Consider the following 18,312-nt stretch of genomic DNA (forward strand, 5'->3'; position numbering starts at 1 on the left):
CTCTATTTTTTCCCCTGACCCTATCAGATAGCCCTGTGCCTACTGATAGCCTAGCCCTGGAGAAAGAAGCACCACCAGAAGAGGTGAAACCCTCAGAGATCCTAATCCAAGGCCTGACAGAGGAGATGGTGACAGTCTTGATCCGGGCCTGTGTGAGCATGTTGGGTGTGCCTGTGGAGCCAGACACTCTGCACGCCACCCTGCGCCTCTGTCTGCGTCTCACCCGCCACCACAAATATGCCATGATGTTTGCTGAACTCAAGAGCACACGCATGATCCTGGGCTTGACACAGAGCTCTGGTTTCAACGGCTTCACCCCTCTGGTCACCCTGCTTTTCCGACACATCATAGAGGATCCCTGCACACTGCATCACACTATGGAAAAGGTACAGTTGGCCTTGTGCTACCTACTCAAGGGAAGAAGTGGAGTCATAATTGATTGCTTTCCTGGATAATTTGTATATAGGTAGTTTTCCACTTACAACCATTCATTCAGTTACCATTCAAAATTATGACAGTGTTGGAGTTACAACCCCTGGCCAAAGTGATGTCCATTGCAGTAGTCACATGATCAAACTTTAGACGCTTGGCAGCCCACCAGCACTTCCCACCACAGGGGTATTCCTGCCCCTCCTATTCTCTTTCTCTCCCCACCCCCCACCCCTACAATCTCTGCTTTTTTAGCCACCCTGCAGCAGACTTGGGAGGCAGCAAGCAGTCCCAGAACTGTGCAGCTTGCCCAACTCCCAGGTCTCTGCAACAATCTTTTGCCATTTGCACCCAGTATTGAAGCAGAAGTGCCTTGCTGCTTTTGCTACCTTCTTTTCAGACCCTTTTCACTGCCTTTACTGGGGCCTTTTAAGACACAAGAAATCACATACCTTGCCTTTACTATTGCAGCAATTTACGACAGAAATTCCAGTCCAATTGTGGTCATTAGTCAAGGACTACCTGTACGGAGGAAAGGGCCAGCTCTGCTCAACACTGAGAATGTTAGTTCCCGAATACACATAGTCCTCCACTTGTGACCACAATTGAACCCAAAATTTTTGTTAAGTGAGACATTTAAGTGACTTTTGCCCCGTTTTACAACCTTTCTTGCCACGGTTGTTAAGTGAATCACCACAGTTGATAAGATAGTAACCCAGTTGCTAAGTGAATCTGGCTTTCCCTTTGAGTTTGCTTGTGAGAAGGTCACAAAAGGTGATCACATGACCTTGGGGCACAGCAAAGATCATAAATATGAACCAGTTGTCAAGCGTTTGAATTTTGATCACATACATGGGGATGCTGCCGAGGTCATAACTGTAAAAAACCGTCATAAGGCAAGTTTTTCAGTGCCATTGTAACTTTGAACGGTCACTAAACAAACTCTTGTTAGTCGAGGACTACCTGTATTCATAGAATCATCATGTTGGAAAGAAATAAGGGAATACTTTAGGCTGATGCCCTGTTCCACATAATACAGAATATGCAGCGCAAGAAGGCACGGCAGGAAGGGAAGATATCTGGCAAAGAGATTATCAAGTGCCCAAGGCAATCTACAGTACAAATATATATTCTCAGAATAATATAGAATTCCAGATGCAGCTTGACCAGATAGTATAGAGTGATTTCAAACCTGTCTTTCAACAGATTCAACCTTGGAATTCATTAGCTTTTTTTTTTTTTTTTTTTTTTTTGTAACATCCCATTGCCAGTTGAAAATCAGGTGTCCCTAATTCATATATTCGTAGTTTTTTATTCTCTCTGTATTTCTAAATCAATGCAGATCTCGTATAAAATGATTGTGAATCTTAACTCTAATTTCTCTTAGTTCCCCTGCCTCTTATTTTGAACTTTGCCTCTGTAATTCCAGCAGACTGGTCTAATGGTATTGATTTTTTTCAGATCCCTTCACTCACCTGCCTCTTCCTTCTGTCATTCTAGGTGGTGCGCTCAGCAGCCACTAGTGGAGCAGGCAGCACCACTTCAGGTGTTGTGTCAGGCAGCTTGGGCTCCCGAGAAATCAACTATATCTTGCGAGTGCTGGGCCCAGCCGCTTGCCGAAATCCTGAGATCTTCACTGAGGTAGCCAACGGTTGTATTCGTATTGCCTTGCCCGCTCCCCGTGGCTCCGGAACTGGTAAGTACATCATAACTCTGCTGGTTCTCCTGCAGTAACAAGACAAGTGTGTGTGCAGGCATGCCAGAACCTGGATTTTGACTGTTCATTTTGAGAAGATGATCTGGATCAGGGGCAAGGAGGAGAAATGCTTTCCGTAGTAGACCTTTTGTGTAAAAATCCCCCCAAAGCAGATACAAGCATGCTGAACTCTATTCCCCTTTCCAACCTCTTTTTCCAGGTCCTGTTTGTAGTGTTGGCGGCTCTAGTTCTTTTTATTCTTTCTCCTTTTGCTCCCCAAGCCTCTGACGACGAGTTCGAGAACTTGCGGATTAAGGGCCCCAATGCTGTGCAGCTAGTGAAAACTACTCCAGTTAAACCTTCACCACTACCTGTCATACCTGATACGATCAAGGAGGTGATCTATGACATGCTGAATGCGTTGGCTGCCTACCATGCCCCTGATGAAGGTACATTATACCCTAGGACATAATAGAACTCTATATGGGTGGCATCGTAGTTTTTGACTGCTGAGAAGCATTCATGCCTTTTGATTGGGAACCCTATTCTAAATAGTTCTGCCTTTTTCCTCCAAATACACACACATTGTTGAAACCAGCACTAATATTAACTATTCCCTTGCCCCTAGAAAGAGTTGGGCCTCTTAGGTGATTTTTTTTTAAGCAAGTCACTCAGTAAGATAAGTATCTATGGTATCAATATTTTATCTTTCTGGAAGAGGTAACTCTCTTTTGGCCAGATATGCAGGCTTACCACTGAAAGTACTATCTATATATAGACCTGCTTTTGTTTCTCTGTTTTCAGCAGATAAATCTGAACCCAAAGTGAATACTACTAATCAGGAAGTGAGCCAGATTCTACAAGACATGGGAGATGATGTGTATCAGCAGTACCGCTCTTTGACTCGCCAGAGTAGTGATTTCGATTCTCAGACTGGCTTTGGCATCAATGTGAGTCCCTTGGATCTCTCTCTGCAGCAACAACCCAAGCAATTCTGTTAATTCTAGCATAAGAAGCGGCATAAAAATGTATCTGCTTGTCATGTATAACACTCTTGTCCCATTTGATGAAGTTTAAATAATTCATTATATCTTCCCTTTCTTTCACTCTAGGCTCAAGTCTTTGCTGCTGATAGTGCAGCCTCTGAGATTCCTCAGTCTGGAACTCCCCAAGGTGACGGTAAGCACCAGTTTTATTGACGATGCAATCCCAAGCTAAATGCAATGTTTAATACTTCTGCCGGTATGTTCTCTGATGTTAGGCATTTGGAAGTTTATTTGACTAAACTGTTTAGCTTCTAAATGTCACTCTGTTGTAGGGGGAATTTCTTGTCTTAGTAGTAAAAATGCAACTTCTCTGTCTTTTTTCCCCCTGCTCTTCCAGCATGAGATCAAATTGTTATCTTAATTGGGTGTAGTCTAGTGTTCTCTAACCTACAGCTTCCAAGTATGTTGGAACTATAATTTTCAGTATTCCATATCAGTATATATAATCACAATATATCTGGAAGGTACCAAAAATGGGCAAGCTGATCTGGTTTCAGATGTTCTGAGATTAGATTTCTTGGGATAGCAGCTTTTCCAAAGGATCCTTTCCTTTCTAACCTATAGCTTCTACGCCTGAAGAATCTAGAGAAAATAAGAAGGATAAGGATGGTGATAAAGCTGCAGAGGAGAACAAGCAAAAGGCTAAGGGGAGCAAGCCACTTATGCCTACCTCTACTATTCTGCGGCTCCTGGCAGAGCTTGTGCGCTCATATGTGGGCATTGCTACATTAATTGCAAACTACAGTTACACTGTGGGCCAGTCTGAACTTATAAAAGAGGTAAGAAAGTCTAAATGCACTGGTTGACCAGTGCCAGACAACCATGGGCTTGAAAACAAGGTACAAGCAAGGAAAGATGTTGAGGGCCGGTACCCTAAATTAATCCAGCGAACAATGGAAAGCATAAATTTGCAGAGAGTTGTAAATTGTGTGGCAATTTGTCAGTAAGGGAAAAAGTTGGGAATTCTGGTTTTTCTTTTCCCACTGATATCTTACTGGAACTTTTCAGGACTGCAGTGTTTTGGCTTTTGTCCTGGACCATCTCCTGCCCCACACCCAGAATGCTGAAGACAAAGATACACCAGCCCTGGCTCGCCTCTTTCTAGCCAGCTTGGCTGCAGCAGGTAGTGGCACTGATGCCCAGGTGGCCTTGGTGAATGAGGTGAAGGCAGCCCTGGGCCGGGCATTGGCCATGGCAGAAAGCACCGAGAAACATGCCAGGTGAGGAATGTGGGAAATATTTATGCTTCCAGGTGGATCAGTACCTGAGGAAAGCTATAGCACTGTAATTCTTAAGTTCTTGCACCTAGAGGTTCAGACATTTTTTAGCCTTTGATAAGATTTCAAGTGAAGGATACTTGAAACTACATTTCTTCACCATATTATAAAAACATAGGCACCATACTTGTAACATTAATGATACCTTTGGAAGGTGCCTTCCCATGCAGGGAGAGGCTACCCAAAAGCATGCCTTTTTGTCAGTAGCCAGAATTTAGAATGCTATTCCCTGTAAAGTTTGTAACAAATAAAACGAGGATGTTTACTATGGGAAAGCGAAAAAAAATGCCGTTCCACAGACTTGGGACATGCCATGGTTGGGTGTCCATGATATTGTCCCGATAAGCACAGAAAGATTGCTTTCATGTTATGTTCGTGGTATCCTGTCTTACTTTAGGCTACAGGCAGTAATGTGCATCATCAGCACCATCATGGAATCCTGCCCATCCACTTCCAGCTTCTACAGCAGCGCCACAGCCAAGACACAGCACAATGGCATGAACAATATCATCCGCCTATTCCTCAAGAAAGGGCTGGTCAATGACTTGGCCAGAGTGCCCCACAGCCTTGATCTGTCCAGGTAATTTGCTCAAGAAATGAAGTGGAATTAATTCATGGCTATGGTGGTATTAAACAATTTGGTTGGAATTAAGAAATAAATTTTCCCTTGGTTTCCACTAAGATTTGTCTTTGGGAAAAGTCTGGTTATTTTAGAATAGAATTAGCTGTTTTATTGAGATAACTAAAATTCTGACCCTGTCCCTTTTTATTAAAGATTTCTATTTATAGCTACATCAACTAAGGCAGCGATGGCTAACCTTTCAAGTCACTGTGTGCTGACCTGCGTGCTGGAAATGGCACACAAAACCATCCCACCTGAACCGTGTGGCCTCGCTGGCCTTCGCGTGCGGGAGTGCCGAAACCTGGAAGAGCAGCGTTCCATTGCGCATGCACATGCCGGGACCCAAACTTCTGGTTTCTGGCACAGAGATGTGCCTGACAAACAGTTCAGATGCCAGCGTGCGCATGTGTGACGGAATGCTGCTCTTCCGGGTTTCAGCACTCCCACGCGCGTGAAGGCCAGCTGACTGGCACACGTGTGTGCACAGGAATGTGGAAGAGGAGCCAGCGAGGCCACACGTCCCACGCAGGATGGTTCTGCGTGCTGCTTCCGGCACACGTTCCATAGGTTCACCAACACGGAACTAAGGTTTATTTGTTGATATGTGACTTCGCTCTAACTCAGACTACTCTCTGTCTGTACTTTTCTCTAAAGTCCCAACATGGCCAACACGGTTAATGCTGCCTTGAAACCCCTGGAGACGTTGTCACGTATTGTCAATCAGCCCAGCAGTCTCTTCGGTAGCAAAAGTGCCTCAAGCAAGAGCAAGGCAGAGCAGGATGCTCAGGGAGTAGCACGAGATGCCAGCAGCGGTCAACAAGATGCAGGTAACATGCCTCATCTCTTCTAAGGATTCTTCTTTAAAATGGCTGTGCACTTTTACCTCTTCCCTGCCAGTTTCCTTATCTCTTGCTATACTTGATTTGTGAGGAGGGAGCAAACCTGGCTAGATTTCCTTTTGTCAAAAGGAATATATGTATCTCCAGTGATTTGTGCTTGAGTAAAGTCAGTTCAAGAGAGGATAGGCCTCACTTTTATTTGATTCTTAGGAGAAAGTGGAGAAACAGAAGCCCCCGAGGAGGACCACGATGTTGCACAAGCAGAAGTAGCAGATGGTGACATCATGGATGGGGAAGCAGAGACTGACGCAGTGGTGATTGCGGGGCAGCCTGAAGTCCTGAGCACACAAGAGATGCAGGTATGAATGCTAGAGGTTGTAAGGGTGTTCCCTCTTTTTTTTTTTTTTTTTTTACAAAATATGACTGCAACTTTTAAGACAGAAATATAATGCAATGGGGGGTATCATTTGAATTCCTGCTTATGTTGATTTAGGTGAAGTTTGTCTTAAATTGCATACAGAAGATAAAAGTGAAGATTTGCAATCACCAAATTCTTTTGTAAAACAGCATTTTCGGCCAACGTAGCACTTCCAAAATTCCCAAGCCAAGTGGCCAACAGCCATGGGAATTGAGAAGTGAAATCCCATCATATTTGAATGTTTGCAGATTGGGGAAGAGAGCTTTAAATGACTGAATAAAACCTGGACTGATATGCTTAACTTTGTACCAATTTCCATAGTCTTTCCTTGTTTTATTCAGATTGTGATATCTGAAGCCAGGGGTGGGCTGCTTATTAGTTTCTACCTGTGATGGAACAACAAGTAGAGAGGTACTAACACAGGATAGTGCAGCTTCTCTAGAGTTCAAGGCTTATTAAGGTATGTGGAACTGGATCTCAGTGATGTTCCCGTCTCTGTTTTTCTAGGTCGAAAATGAACTGGAGGATCTGATTGATGAATTACTGGAGCAAGACGGTGGCTCAGGAAATAGTACTATAATAGGTGAGAGCAAACACATAATTTAATGTTAGGGTCATCAGTCAGGATCTCAGGGTTTAATGTGTCTTGTTTTATTTTCCTCGTGTGTAATCTAAAGGAATAATTTAAATTCCACATTATATTATAGAGAATTCGATCTTATATGAGTGGCCATTCCTCCAGATAGACAAAAATTGCTGCTCATGCCATTTCTTGGCTGCTATTCATTCATGCAAAGCATGGAAAAAGCTGTACTAATAGTTGGCAGATGCCAGTGCTATCTGTTCTCTCTTTAGAAACATTTCATTTCTTTCTCAGGGTGCTAGGCAGAGGCAAATGCATTCATGACATTGTCATCAGTGTATTTGTTTTTAGTTACCGCATCACATCAGAATCATAATGGGTATTTATAGATAAAACGGACAGCTCTGGCATTCCTCAACAGAAAAAAAGCTGTTCAGTCATGATTCTGCTAAATCCTGTGCTCTACCTTTGTGTCCTTCAGTGGGACGAAGTGGAGAGGATGAGTCTCAGGAGGATGTGTTGATGGATGAGGCACCTTCCAATCTGAGCCAGGCTTCCACACTACAGGCCAACAGGGAAGGTGAGGCATTGCCTAAACATTTGTCTCTAGTCATAAAAATGCCGATAGACATCCTTCCGGTGGGGTTGGTGCAGTGCTGGAGAAAAGAAACTTGACACTACTATATTTTCAAGATGTTCATAGGCTTAAGATCTCTTTTTAGAAAGCAGAAAGATAAATATTTATGTAATCTTGCTTCATAAGACTTTTCCAAATTTGGAAAAAAGAGTTTGGAGAATCTCATTAGAGAAATAACTGGAAATGTTTTCATTTAATTAGCACAAGCCACCTCATTTATCTGCACTCTCAATTCTGTTCTAGATTCTATGAATATCTTGGATCCTGAAGATGAGGAAGAACACACACAGGAAGAAGACAGCAGTGGTAGCAATGAGGATGAAGATGACAGTCAAGATGAGGAAGAAGAGGAGGAGGAGGAAGATGAAGACGATCAGGTAAAGGCACTGGAGAAGAGCCAGCACAAAAGCCTCCTGCCAACTTACTTTGTAATCTTCACATTACTGTCTTGTCATGGAATAACAAGGAAGAACAATTAAAAGTTGCTAGTTTTTAGTAGTCTCAAGAACTATTAATAATGCCTAGAATTTGTAGTCTGCTTTATGTACAATTAAATTAAGAGTTTTGCTGATTTAGAGTTTTCCTTGGTTCAAAGTACTGAGCATGATTATGGAGAAATGCAAAGGGATGGATTTCAGAATCCTGGATACCAGTTGTTGATTTTGATGTTTGCTGCTCATGTAGGATGATGAAGAAGGTGAAGAAGGTGAAGAAGAGGAGGATGATGATGATGGCTCAGAGATGGAGTTAGATGAAGACTATCCTGATATGAATGCCTCCCCGCTGGTGCGTTTTGAACGCTTTGACCGTGAAGATGACCTCATCATAGAATTTGACAACATGTTCTCCAGCGCCAGTAAGAATTCTGAAACTCACGAGCCATAGGATATTGATGATATTCTAGAACCTGTGAGAATTGGGGAGCAAAATGTTGATGGCTACGAAACTACTTTTCTTAGTTTGGAATGAAGTATTCTTCCTGTGTTTTGTCCAGGCTGATGATGAATTTGAATTTATAAAAACACCAAGAGTCCTTTAGAAACCTGTTTGCTAAACCTCAGGGTCTGGCCAATTTTGTAATTTTAGGAAATCTCTCTACTTAAATCTTCATAGTCCCATCTTGATCTGCTAACTCTCCTATTTTTATTCCTAGCGGATATTCCTCCATCACCTGGCAATATTCCTGCCACTCACCCACTTATGGTACGGCATGCAGACCATAGCTCTTTGACTTTGGGTAGCGGTTCCTCTACTACTCGATTGGCACAAGGCATCGGTCGCAGTCAGAGGACATTACGACAGCTGACAGCCAATACGGGCCATACAATTCATGTGCATTATCCAGGCACCCGGCAGCCCAATCCACCTCTCATTTTGCAGAGGTAAGTTGAGGAGAAAGAGAGGAGCCTAATGGGAAGAATGCTGAATGTTAACAATACTGGCCATATCTCTGTTGCTCAGTTTCCAGTAATTTGATTTAGAAGAGAACGTCTGATTTGCAATTTGTTCAAACATTGGATCATCCTTATCCTAAAATGTTGCAACATCTGCTTCCTAACCCTTTTTAATTACTGCATGTCATCTTTAGATTGTTGGGTCCTTCAGCAGCCGCAGACATCCTGCAGCTAAGCAGTAGCCTTCCACTGCAGAGTCGAGGTCGTGCTCGCCTCCTGGTAGGCAATGATGATGTACACATAATTGCTCGCTCGGATGATGAGTTGCTGGATGAGTTCTTTCATGACCAGAGCACAGCTACCAGCCAGGCAGGCAAGTCTTTAGGGAACTAATTGCTAAGGCTTGGAACACTGAAATAATGGTTTCTTAACCAAAGTTTTGAATAACACCAAAGCTTTCTATAACCTAGAAAACCAGCATTTGTAAGCTGGGGGGCGGATTATCATTATTTTAAGGAAGCATTCTGGTACATTGATGTATCTCAAGGACTTCCAGTTCTTGAAAACTATTCTCTAGCTTTGATTCTACCAATGTTAGCCATAACCAAGTCACAGTGAAACAACATTGGTGCTTAGGGAAAGTTTGCTCCAAAGAGTTTTTGACTTTAATTTGATTGTGTTAATTCCTCAGAAAATGCTTTTTAGAAAAATGCATTTAAAATTTAGGAAATAGTCCTATGCATATTCACATATATGCAAACTAATTTAAGTTAATGGGATTTACTTGGCCCACATTCATAGGTATGCATTATTCAAGGAATGCCAAGCCTGCCTTCAGTCTCTATGGAGCCTGCTCATCCAAAATGTTATTTCTTGATACATCAATTACTGAAAAGAGCAAGGGCTGCTGTTTGAATTCTTTCAAAACCATCGTCCCTTTCATTCATTTCTTTAGGAACTTTGTCAAGCATCCCAACTGCCTTGACACGCTGGACGGAAGAATGCAAAGTACTTGATGCGGAAAGCATGCATGATTGTGTTTCAGGTGAGCTAATGAGTAGTTCCTTCCTTCAGATAGCATCCTCCTCCCTTAAATTGACTGTGCTTGACTGGAAGCCTTTCCTCCATTCAGTGGTCAAAGTTCCCATTATCAACCACCTGGAAGCCTTGAGGGATGAAGAGCTAGAGGAAAGAAGAGAGAAAAGACGCAAGCAATTGGCGGAGGAAGAGGCCAAAGTGTCAGATAAGGCCAAAGATTCAGAAGACAAGGAGCAGAATCCTCAGGTTGGCAGTCAAACTTGACTATTTGTGGATTTTCTTTAAGGTGCCCCTAAAAACCAGGCTTTAGACTTTCAAGGCCTTTTCTAGCTGGCATGGCTCCTTAAGTTAGTTGAAGAAGGATCAGCAGCTGGAAATATGTTTAGTTAAGTTAGCACTTTATATTGCAGAATACAAACAACCTCTGTTTCTGAAAGGAAAGGAGACTTGGCCCTAACCATTTATTGTTTCTAAGTGACTTTATCCCAGAATCATCACATTTTTCTCCTAAACACAGCCCAATTCCTACAGATCTTTTTTCTTCTTTATTTAATAAGGCTTATGTTCCAATTCAGTAACAAAATAAAGGAGACTGGTTTATTAAATATGATTAATAATGACATACTGTAGATTACTACTTGCAGAAGTTCCTGACAGCAGAAAAACAAATGAAGAATTTAATTGAACAAAATAGGAAAAATGAAATACTCAAACATAAAATAGAAATGACTTCTGTTATCTTTCTATAAATTGGTTGAATAATATTCATGCAATTTTTCAAGAAAATATTTAGGATGCTTACTAAGTATTAGCTTAACTTCAATAGATTTAGAACAGTATACAGTGCCTTCCAGCATATGGCAGTTTGGGGTTTTTTTCTTACTATGAATAATAAAATACTAATATTTGTAAAACAGTTTAACAAGAATAATGGTTAATTAAAGGGGATAAATAGCCTTATATTATCTCCATTTCTTTTTATATGCATTGTATTTTTGGATTTTAGGGCAGAGCTAGCAACTATATCTTTTGATGTGTTTAATAGCAATGTATAAAATATGTTTACCAGCTTTTATGTGGAATTGTAATTAAGTTTGCTTTACAGGACTAGAAAAAACACAGAGGAGACTCTGAGTGGGAGTAACACATAATCTCCTTCCTGTCCTAAAAAGGAGTTGTAGATTAGCATTTTCCTACCTACATTGGTCTTCAGAACCTGAGATGGATTGATTGAATTCTGCATCACTTTGATTTTGTATGTTTGTTGCCTCTGTAGGGACCAGTGCCACAGTCAAACAATTCAGCTGAGCAAAATCTTCCAGGTAATTTATTTTCTTCTGGATGTTTGATTGGTGTCTTATTTTCCTCCCCAAGCTTAGCTCAAGCAGATGCTGTTCCTGGGCCCCCTGGGATGAGGTAGTAGATTGTATAGTTTTAGGGTCATACCCGGTCTTGGAGATAACTATACAATCTACTGTCTTTCCTATGAGGATTCCTAATTCCATCATGCCACCATTACCTACTCTGAAGACGAAGAAAGATGCTACTGAAATATTACACCTAACTCCAGTAAGGAACTGGGAATCCAAGCCCCGAAGTCTGGATGCAGTATGGGAGATTTTTTGTTGTTCCATTGCTGGGTTTGGCTGGGATGTTTGCAGTAGGCTATTGTATCTTACAAACCACAGTTGTGTGCTTTGAGTAGAGAAATTCCAATGAGGGTGTTGTCTTCAATCTATAAGAATCAGTACAGGGATAAGGGGAGGATCTTCTGTAGCGTAAACAATAGAAATAATACTTTCCCTTCATACTATATGCCTTTGTGTTTCTTGCTCCTACCAGGGTGAGGTAGTAAGTTGTATTGTTGTGGGGTAGGGATTTGTGCCCCAAATCAGAGATAACTATACAACTTACTACTTTCCCTGTGTGGGGTAAAGTACCCAATATTGTGTTTTGGTTTTTTTCAATCCACTCAGTTTTAAGTGAACTCAGAGCTTTGTTTTACTAAAATGGGGGGAAGCCAAGGCCCCATTTGAAATCCTCCTGCTGCTCAGCAGGTTGTGTTTTAAGCCAGCCTCCCTCCCTTTCTTGGCTCCCAGATGGTGCCACCCATCCCGACGGCTACCCCGCAGTCTCAGCTGCCGCCAAAGACACCTCGGCTGGCCCTAAGCAGACTCTGGTCACATTGGAGAGCCCCCAGCAGCAACAGCAACAAGCAACAGGGGCAGGAGAGCTCCCTTCGGAGCTGGTGGGGCAGTCCACTGCTCAGGCTTCTGGGCAACTGCTGATGCCAGTGGAGCAGGAGGACTCGGGCCCCGGGAGGCTGAGCACAGACGCTGAGGCCACGCAGATGGAGCTTTCACCTGCCCCCACCATCAGTAAGTGGCCTTAGGCTTCATCCTGCAGCCACTGTTGCCCCTTTCTGTCCCTTGTACATACCTGTGCAGTCATGTTTCTTACCTTTGTCCAAACATTCAGCATATTTTTTCAAGGGTTTATGTTTATATATGGGTATGTTCATACAAAATTTTAACATTAATGCCTGTGTAATAATCCCCACTGTGATATAGTCTTGGTTATATCAATCGTTTTAAAAAAATAAACGTTCTTTATTTTAAAAACTCAGTCTTTTTATGGAGGAGTAATTTCAAATTTTGACACTCAAATAATGAAATGTTGGGGCAATTTATTTGGGTTACTCTTCTGCTTTGATAGTTTTTCCAGGAAAGTTCTTCAGTCTGCCACTCCAAAGTCTTTTAGTACATTACAGCCAAAATATGGCATTGTTTTGTTGAATGGAAAGAATACCTTCTTTCAATTCAACCTGGTGCTAGGAATCTTGATTAACAACAGATTTTCAGTCCACTATTTCAAGCAATATATTTTGTCCTAATTTCTTGGAGAGGACTTCACATCCCAGAGAGCTGTGTTCTTCTGTGAATCTCCATTAGAGAATTTGAGTTCCTTGCCATAAACCTTTGTCTTGCTTTTCCCACCAGCTTCACTCTCTCCAGAGAGAGCTGAAGACTCAGATGCCTTGACTGCTGTCAGCAGCCAGTTGGAGGGCTCACCCATGGACACCAGCAGCCTGGCTTCATGCAATCTGGAAGAAGGCGTGGCGGAGAGTGGTGGAGCTAGCACCGTGGAACAGGCAGCCACAGATGCTGTGGTGGCAGCAACCGATGCAACCCAACAAGGGCCAAACGCCCATACTGCTAGGGAGGGACAGCCTGATCCCAGCCAGCAGGTGGATGATGGGTAAGGGCCAGAAATCAAATATAAGATGGTGACCTGTTTTATTTGTGTCAGCCCTGCACTAATTATTACCACTCTTCCCTGCTATGCAGCTCCCCACCTGCCTCCTCCTCTGAGAGCTCCTCCACCAGAGATTCAGCTGTAGCCATTTCTGGTGCTGATTCTCGGGGCATCTTGGAAGAGCCACTGCCTTCCACCAGCAGTGAAGAGGAAGATCCTTTGGCAGGTAAACGTTACAGAAGCGAAAAAGATAACAGTTTTACAATAGTTAACTTTTCTCTGTAGCACAAACAATTGTATACCTAACGTCCCTATCCAACAGGAATAAATCTTCCTGAAGGTGTCGACCCATCTTTTTTGGCTGCCCTGCCTGATGACATTCGACGTGAAGTGCTGCAGAATCAGTTGGGTATCCGGCCTCCTGCCCGTTCAGCCCCTACCACCACGGCCACAACTCCTACCCCTCCTGTAGTGGGCAATCCTGGTGTGACAGAAGTCAGTCCTGAGTTCTTAGCTGCTTTGCCCCCAGCTATCCAGGAAGAGGTATTATTATATATTACTTTAAGGAGGTATCACAGAATCAAAGCAATTCGTAGAAATAAGAAATTGAAGCTATCCTTGTGATCCACTGTATTGCATTTCATAAAATAGGATTGTGTTTAATTATATCACTCTCTAGTCATATTTAGAAATATAGAAAATTAATGGCAGAAAAAGACCTGGTGGTCCATTGAATCTGCCCTTCAAGTTTTTTCTTTTCTTTTAATTTATTATTTATTTATTTATTTATTTATTTATTTATTTTTACTTTGTTTTTTAATTTTTGTTGGATGATGGACTATTCTAAGCATGTTTAAACTCAGTTACTGATGACTGACCTTGCTGGAAGCTGGTTCCAAGCTTCCAGTATTCTTTCTGTGAACTTACTTGCCTAATTCTCTTCTGCCAAGTCTCCAAGGAAAGGAATTGCATGCTTATCCAAGTTTGTGGTGTCTGTTTATGAAATAGACATCCACAATTGGCCTTTCTATGTAAATATTTTTTTGTTTTTAATCAAAATACTAATGCAATGATATCAGAATCAAGCTAAAGTGCTTCTGAGAAACTCATACAGATATTCCAATTGTTAGTTATTTCATGAATATTTCTTTTATAAGGTCTTTCTTAGTTAACTTTTCAAACATTGTAGGAAGAAAACCGTGTTAGTCTATGATGGCACAAAAACAGGAGTTCTGATAGTACCTTTTCTGACAACTAAATTTTATTTAAAAAGCATTTTGTGACCTGCAAGTCATTTCATTGGCTGAATCAGCTGGTGCAGTGGATCAGCTTCCTCATTCTTCCCTTAAAGCTTAATATTATATCAGCCTTTCTTTCATTTATTCATACTAGATAATTGGCATTTTAAACTTAGCTGTTTTAGAGGACATGTGATTGAAGAAGTGCTTTGCTTGTAGAAACTAACTCTGTACTTGGTCAGCATATAAGGTTTCATTGTGATGAGAAAATAGTTGGTTTCTGTATTTTGATCCTGACCATGCCCAAACTTTCAAAATCTTTTTTTCTATCCCAGGTGTTGGCACAGCAGCGGGCAGAACAGCAAAGGCGTGAGCTTGCCCAAAGCACAAGTTCAGACACACCCATGGATCCAGTGACTTTCATTCAAACACTGCCATCAGATCTGCGGCGCAGTGTGCTGGAAGACATGGAGGATAGTGTATTGGCAGTCATGCCTCCTGATATTGCTGCTGAGGCACAGGCTCTGAGGCGAGAACAAGAAGCACGCCAGCGTCAACTAATGCATGAGCGTCTGTTTGGCCACTCTAGCACTTCTGCCTTGTCTGCTATTTTGCGTAGCCCAGGTAAGGCAAACCTTTCCTGTTTTGTCATTGTATGTTCTTTGGTTTATTGGGTCTCAGCTCTTGATTTAATTATTTTGCTCCCCTTTTCACTCTACCCAGCCTTCACAAGCCGATTGAGTGGAAACAGAGGTGTCCAGTATACACGCTTAGCTGTACAAAGAGGAGGTACTTTCCAGATGGGTGGTAGCAGCAGCCACAGCAGGTACTAGATATTGAGTGGGACAGGATTTTTCTGGAGGAGGGATACCCTATGTGATAAACTGGATTTGTTTGGAATCTCAAAACTAAAATTGTAATAATTGCTCCAAACTAGTTATGCTATTAACTTGGAGGTGGGCTTAATTTGAAATCTAAAAATTGGACTGGTCATGATCTTGCCTCTAGAAATAAGAAAATACGTGTACTTAAACATTCCAAAAAGTCCTGCCTTTTGATCTGCTTCAACTATGTAAGCAGTTGACTCGATTGGTTTGAAAATAAAGAGCCAAGCTACAGTTTTAAGAACCAGCAGCCTTGAGGATAAGCATTTGATTCAATATCTGATTCAAACTTTAATGGATTCAAACTCATTCTGGTTAACAGATAGAATTAGCATTGACAAGAAAAGAGAACTTTCCAACTCATTGATGTTATGGCATAAGCAAACCTGCCTCTACTAAATGAGTCTTTCTTTGCTAGAAAGGGTTTCTGTGGGATGCCTTAAAGAATTATCTTGTATTTTTGGAGTATGGTATAACTTCTCTGATATTTCTATTGTTGCTTCTTAGACCATCAGGCAGCAATGTAGACAGTCTGCTGCGTTTGCGTGGACGCCTTCTACTGGACCATGAGGCCTTGTCCTGTCTGTTGGTCCTGCTTTTTGTTGACGAGCCAAAGCTGAACACAAGCCGGCTTCATCGGGTGTTGCGGAATCTTTGTTATCATGCACAGACACGAAACTGGGTGATTCGAAGCCTACTTTCCATCCTGCAGCGCAGCAGTGAGAGCGAACTGTGTGTGGAGACACCCAAGGGGACTGTTGCACCAGATGATAAAGGCAAAAGGGCAGCCAAAGGCTGTGGTCCGGACAGCCGGCCACTTGACCTGCTGCATAAAATGGAATCCAAAAGCTCAGGGCAACTTTCTTGGCTCTCAGTTTCCATGGATGCAGCTCTGGGTTGTAGAACCAACATCTTCCAGATCCAACGAGCTGGAGGCCGCAAGCACACGGAGAAGCATGCTGCTGCTGGTTCCACAGTTCACATACATCCACAGGCTGCCCCAGTGGTCTGCCGCCATGTACTTGATACTCTTATCCAACTTGCCAAGGTGAAGGCAAGAGATTTTTAATGTACTACTCTTGATACGATGAGGAAAAGCTGCTTCTTTTTTTTTTTTTTGTTTCATTTTAAGGAATACTCGAAGAAGTAGGCCAGTTTGTCGAAGAGAAAAGGTTGAAATATTGCAGTTAAAAAAACAAAATTAATTCCATGTGTAAATCAAGATCATAAGGCTGATTATCATAAGGAGATAGATGCAGGAAAAAAATGCAAGTTCCTAAACAGGAAACACTGAGCTATAGAACTATACATATGTATAATAGTATATCTTATTTACAAGATTTAAATCCATTTTGTCCATTGGTGTGCTAAAAACCACAAAGAGAACCAGCATAAACACTTAAAAAAAACCATATAGAAGCACAACTAATTTTAATGGGGAAGAGTGAAATTGTAGTTTTCATTTCAGTATTTCCAAGCTGCTTTTTTAATTCTTAGGCTTGAAAAATGAAATACGAGTAAATTTACTTCTCCCTTATGCTTGTTATGAAGACATTGACCCAGTGATTGTCTGCCAGAATTGTTGTCCTCATTGTGAGTTGACGTGGCCAGAATTCCGTTGCAGTCGGCTGCAGTGCATTAACTCTGTTCCTCAAAGTCCATGTGCCACACTAGAAATACAAAAATACTGTAGTCTTTTCTGATCCCGCTTCCTTTATGCCAGAGTTGTGTGAATTTAAAGGTAAAATACGTGTAATGTATAACTTTTTCCCTTCAGTGGTAGAAATTACCCTGGAGTGGTTTCTCCACCTACCCGCTGCAGTTTCAGGATATCGATGCTTTAAGTCTTCCCAGTAGGAAGGCTCACCCCAATTCCAGACCTGTCCATTAAAAAACATTGTGGTTCCAAAGAGCACCATTTTTATGAATCTTCCTTATATTACCAGTTGTATTCAGCATTTATTTAAAATGAATGAAGGTTTGTTGTATATTTACTTTATGTCTATCCAAAAGGAGCTGCAATTAATCAGTATTCTTCCGGGTTACCACAGGGTAAGAAATACTACCGCTATTCTAGGCAAGGAGCAAGAATGCTTATTAATATTAATGCTAGCATTCGAAAATTAGTCTTTAGAAGTGGGTAGGCTGAGTTTGTTCTCTACTTGGAGAGGGATCTGTTCAGTGTTAGTGCTGTCCATACCTTTTTATTAGCTACCATTGAGACTAAGCTGTAAACGGATATTGTGTATACATTTTCTAGAGGTATATTTTGTGTTCTGTGCTGCTAGTTATATACACAGATACTTCTGCTACAAACTCAAGATATTTATTACTCATAAATCTTCAGTTGAAATAACACAAAAGGGTGTGAGAGATGTAAAACTCTCTACTTTAAGTGTGTTTAAAAAAAAAAAAGCAAATCACAGATTTAGAGGATCCAAGAGTAGATACAATCATACTTCGGCACTTGACTGCTTCAAAGCGCAATCAAATTTGATATGTGACACATTTTGAAGCAGAAATCTTGTCCTGCCGCTTATCTTTCTCCCAGTAGTCGATGTGCAGGGAAGAACTTGATGATGTCAGCTACCTTGTGATTCGCTATTTCTTCTGGCCAAAATAGCAGTCATGTGGCAAGTCACATGGTTTTCTCGGTACCCATCAGTTTTAGTATTCGGCATGTCTTCCAGAACAAATTTACTGACAAGGACCGAGGTACCACTGTATCATCTAGCACACGGATTAGCCAGATAAACCCCAAACCCCATATGGGTAAAGTTTCAAGAAAGAAGACAGGACATAGTGAGCCAGATAAGTAGTTGTCCTCTGATACCACTTTGACTAATTTACTAGGTCAGGCTTCTTTCTTTCAACTAGTTGGCTTGGTTTTCTTTGGTCTACCCTTCATAATATGTAACCTGCGGTTGACTCAGGAGCTTATTTAACTCAGGCTCTG

General features: G+C 41.7%; 1 protein-coding gene across 1 annotated transcript in view; it reads left to right on the forward strand.

Moving 5' to 3' along the window:
• Window positions 1-18,312, forward strand: part of HUWE1 (HECT, UBA and WWE domain containing E3 ubiquitin protein ligase 1) — a 99,857-nt gene that overhangs the window by 69,562 nt on the left and 11,983 nt on the right. Inside the window, exons 42-67 of the mRNA XM_070938117.1 lie at window positions 28-386; window positions 1,930-2,125; window positions 2,407-2,574; window positions 2,930-3,075; window positions 3,238-3,304; window positions 3,736-3,950; window positions 4,180-4,391; window positions 4,846-5,028; window positions 5,725-5,897; window positions 6,120-6,268; window positions 6,835-6,910; window positions 7,392-7,490; window positions 7,791-7,924; window positions 8,232-8,403; window positions 8,701-8,929; window positions 9,136-9,314; window positions 9,897-9,986; window positions 10,074-10,225; window positions 11,256-11,301; window positions 12,079-12,357; window positions 12,979-13,237; window positions 13,327-13,460; window positions 13,557-13,777; window positions 14,808-15,096; window positions 15,196-15,298; window positions 15,864-16,404. Of these exons, the coding sequence (XP_070794218.1) occupies window positions 28-386; window positions 1,930-2,125; window positions 2,407-2,574; window positions 2,930-3,075; window positions 3,238-3,304; window positions 3,736-3,950; window positions 4,180-4,391; window positions 4,846-5,028; window positions 5,725-5,897; window positions 6,120-6,268; window positions 6,835-6,910; window positions 7,392-7,490; window positions 7,791-7,924; window positions 8,232-8,403; window positions 8,701-8,929; window positions 9,136-9,314; window positions 9,897-9,986; window positions 10,074-10,225; window positions 11,256-11,301; window positions 12,079-12,357; window positions 12,979-13,237; window positions 13,327-13,460; window positions 13,557-13,777; window positions 14,808-15,096; window positions 15,196-15,298; window positions 15,864-16,404 (4,871 nt within the window). The remainder of the gene's footprint in view (window positions 1-27; window positions 387-1,929; window positions 2,126-2,406; window positions 2,575-2,929; window positions 3,076-3,237; window positions 3,305-3,735; window positions 3,951-4,179; window positions 4,392-4,845; window positions 5,029-5,724; window positions 5,898-6,119; window positions 6,269-6,834; window positions 6,911-7,391; window positions 7,491-7,790; window positions 7,925-8,231; window positions 8,404-8,700; window positions 8,930-9,135; window positions 9,315-9,896; window positions 9,987-10,073; window positions 10,226-11,255; window positions 11,302-12,078; window positions 12,358-12,978; window positions 13,238-13,326; window positions 13,461-13,556; window positions 13,778-14,807; window positions 15,097-15,195; window positions 15,299-15,863; window positions 16,405-18,312) is intronic.

Source organism: Pituophis catenifer, unplaced genomic scaffold (assembly GCF_029215685.1).
Source record: "Pituophis catenifer annectens isolate HBS135680 unplaced genomic scaffold, rPitCat1.0.hap2 SCAF_2, whole genome shotgun sequence".
In the NCBI taxonomy this organism is placed as follows: Eukaryota; Metazoa; Chordata; class Lepidosauria; order Squamata; family Colubridae; genus Pituophis; species Pituophis catenifer.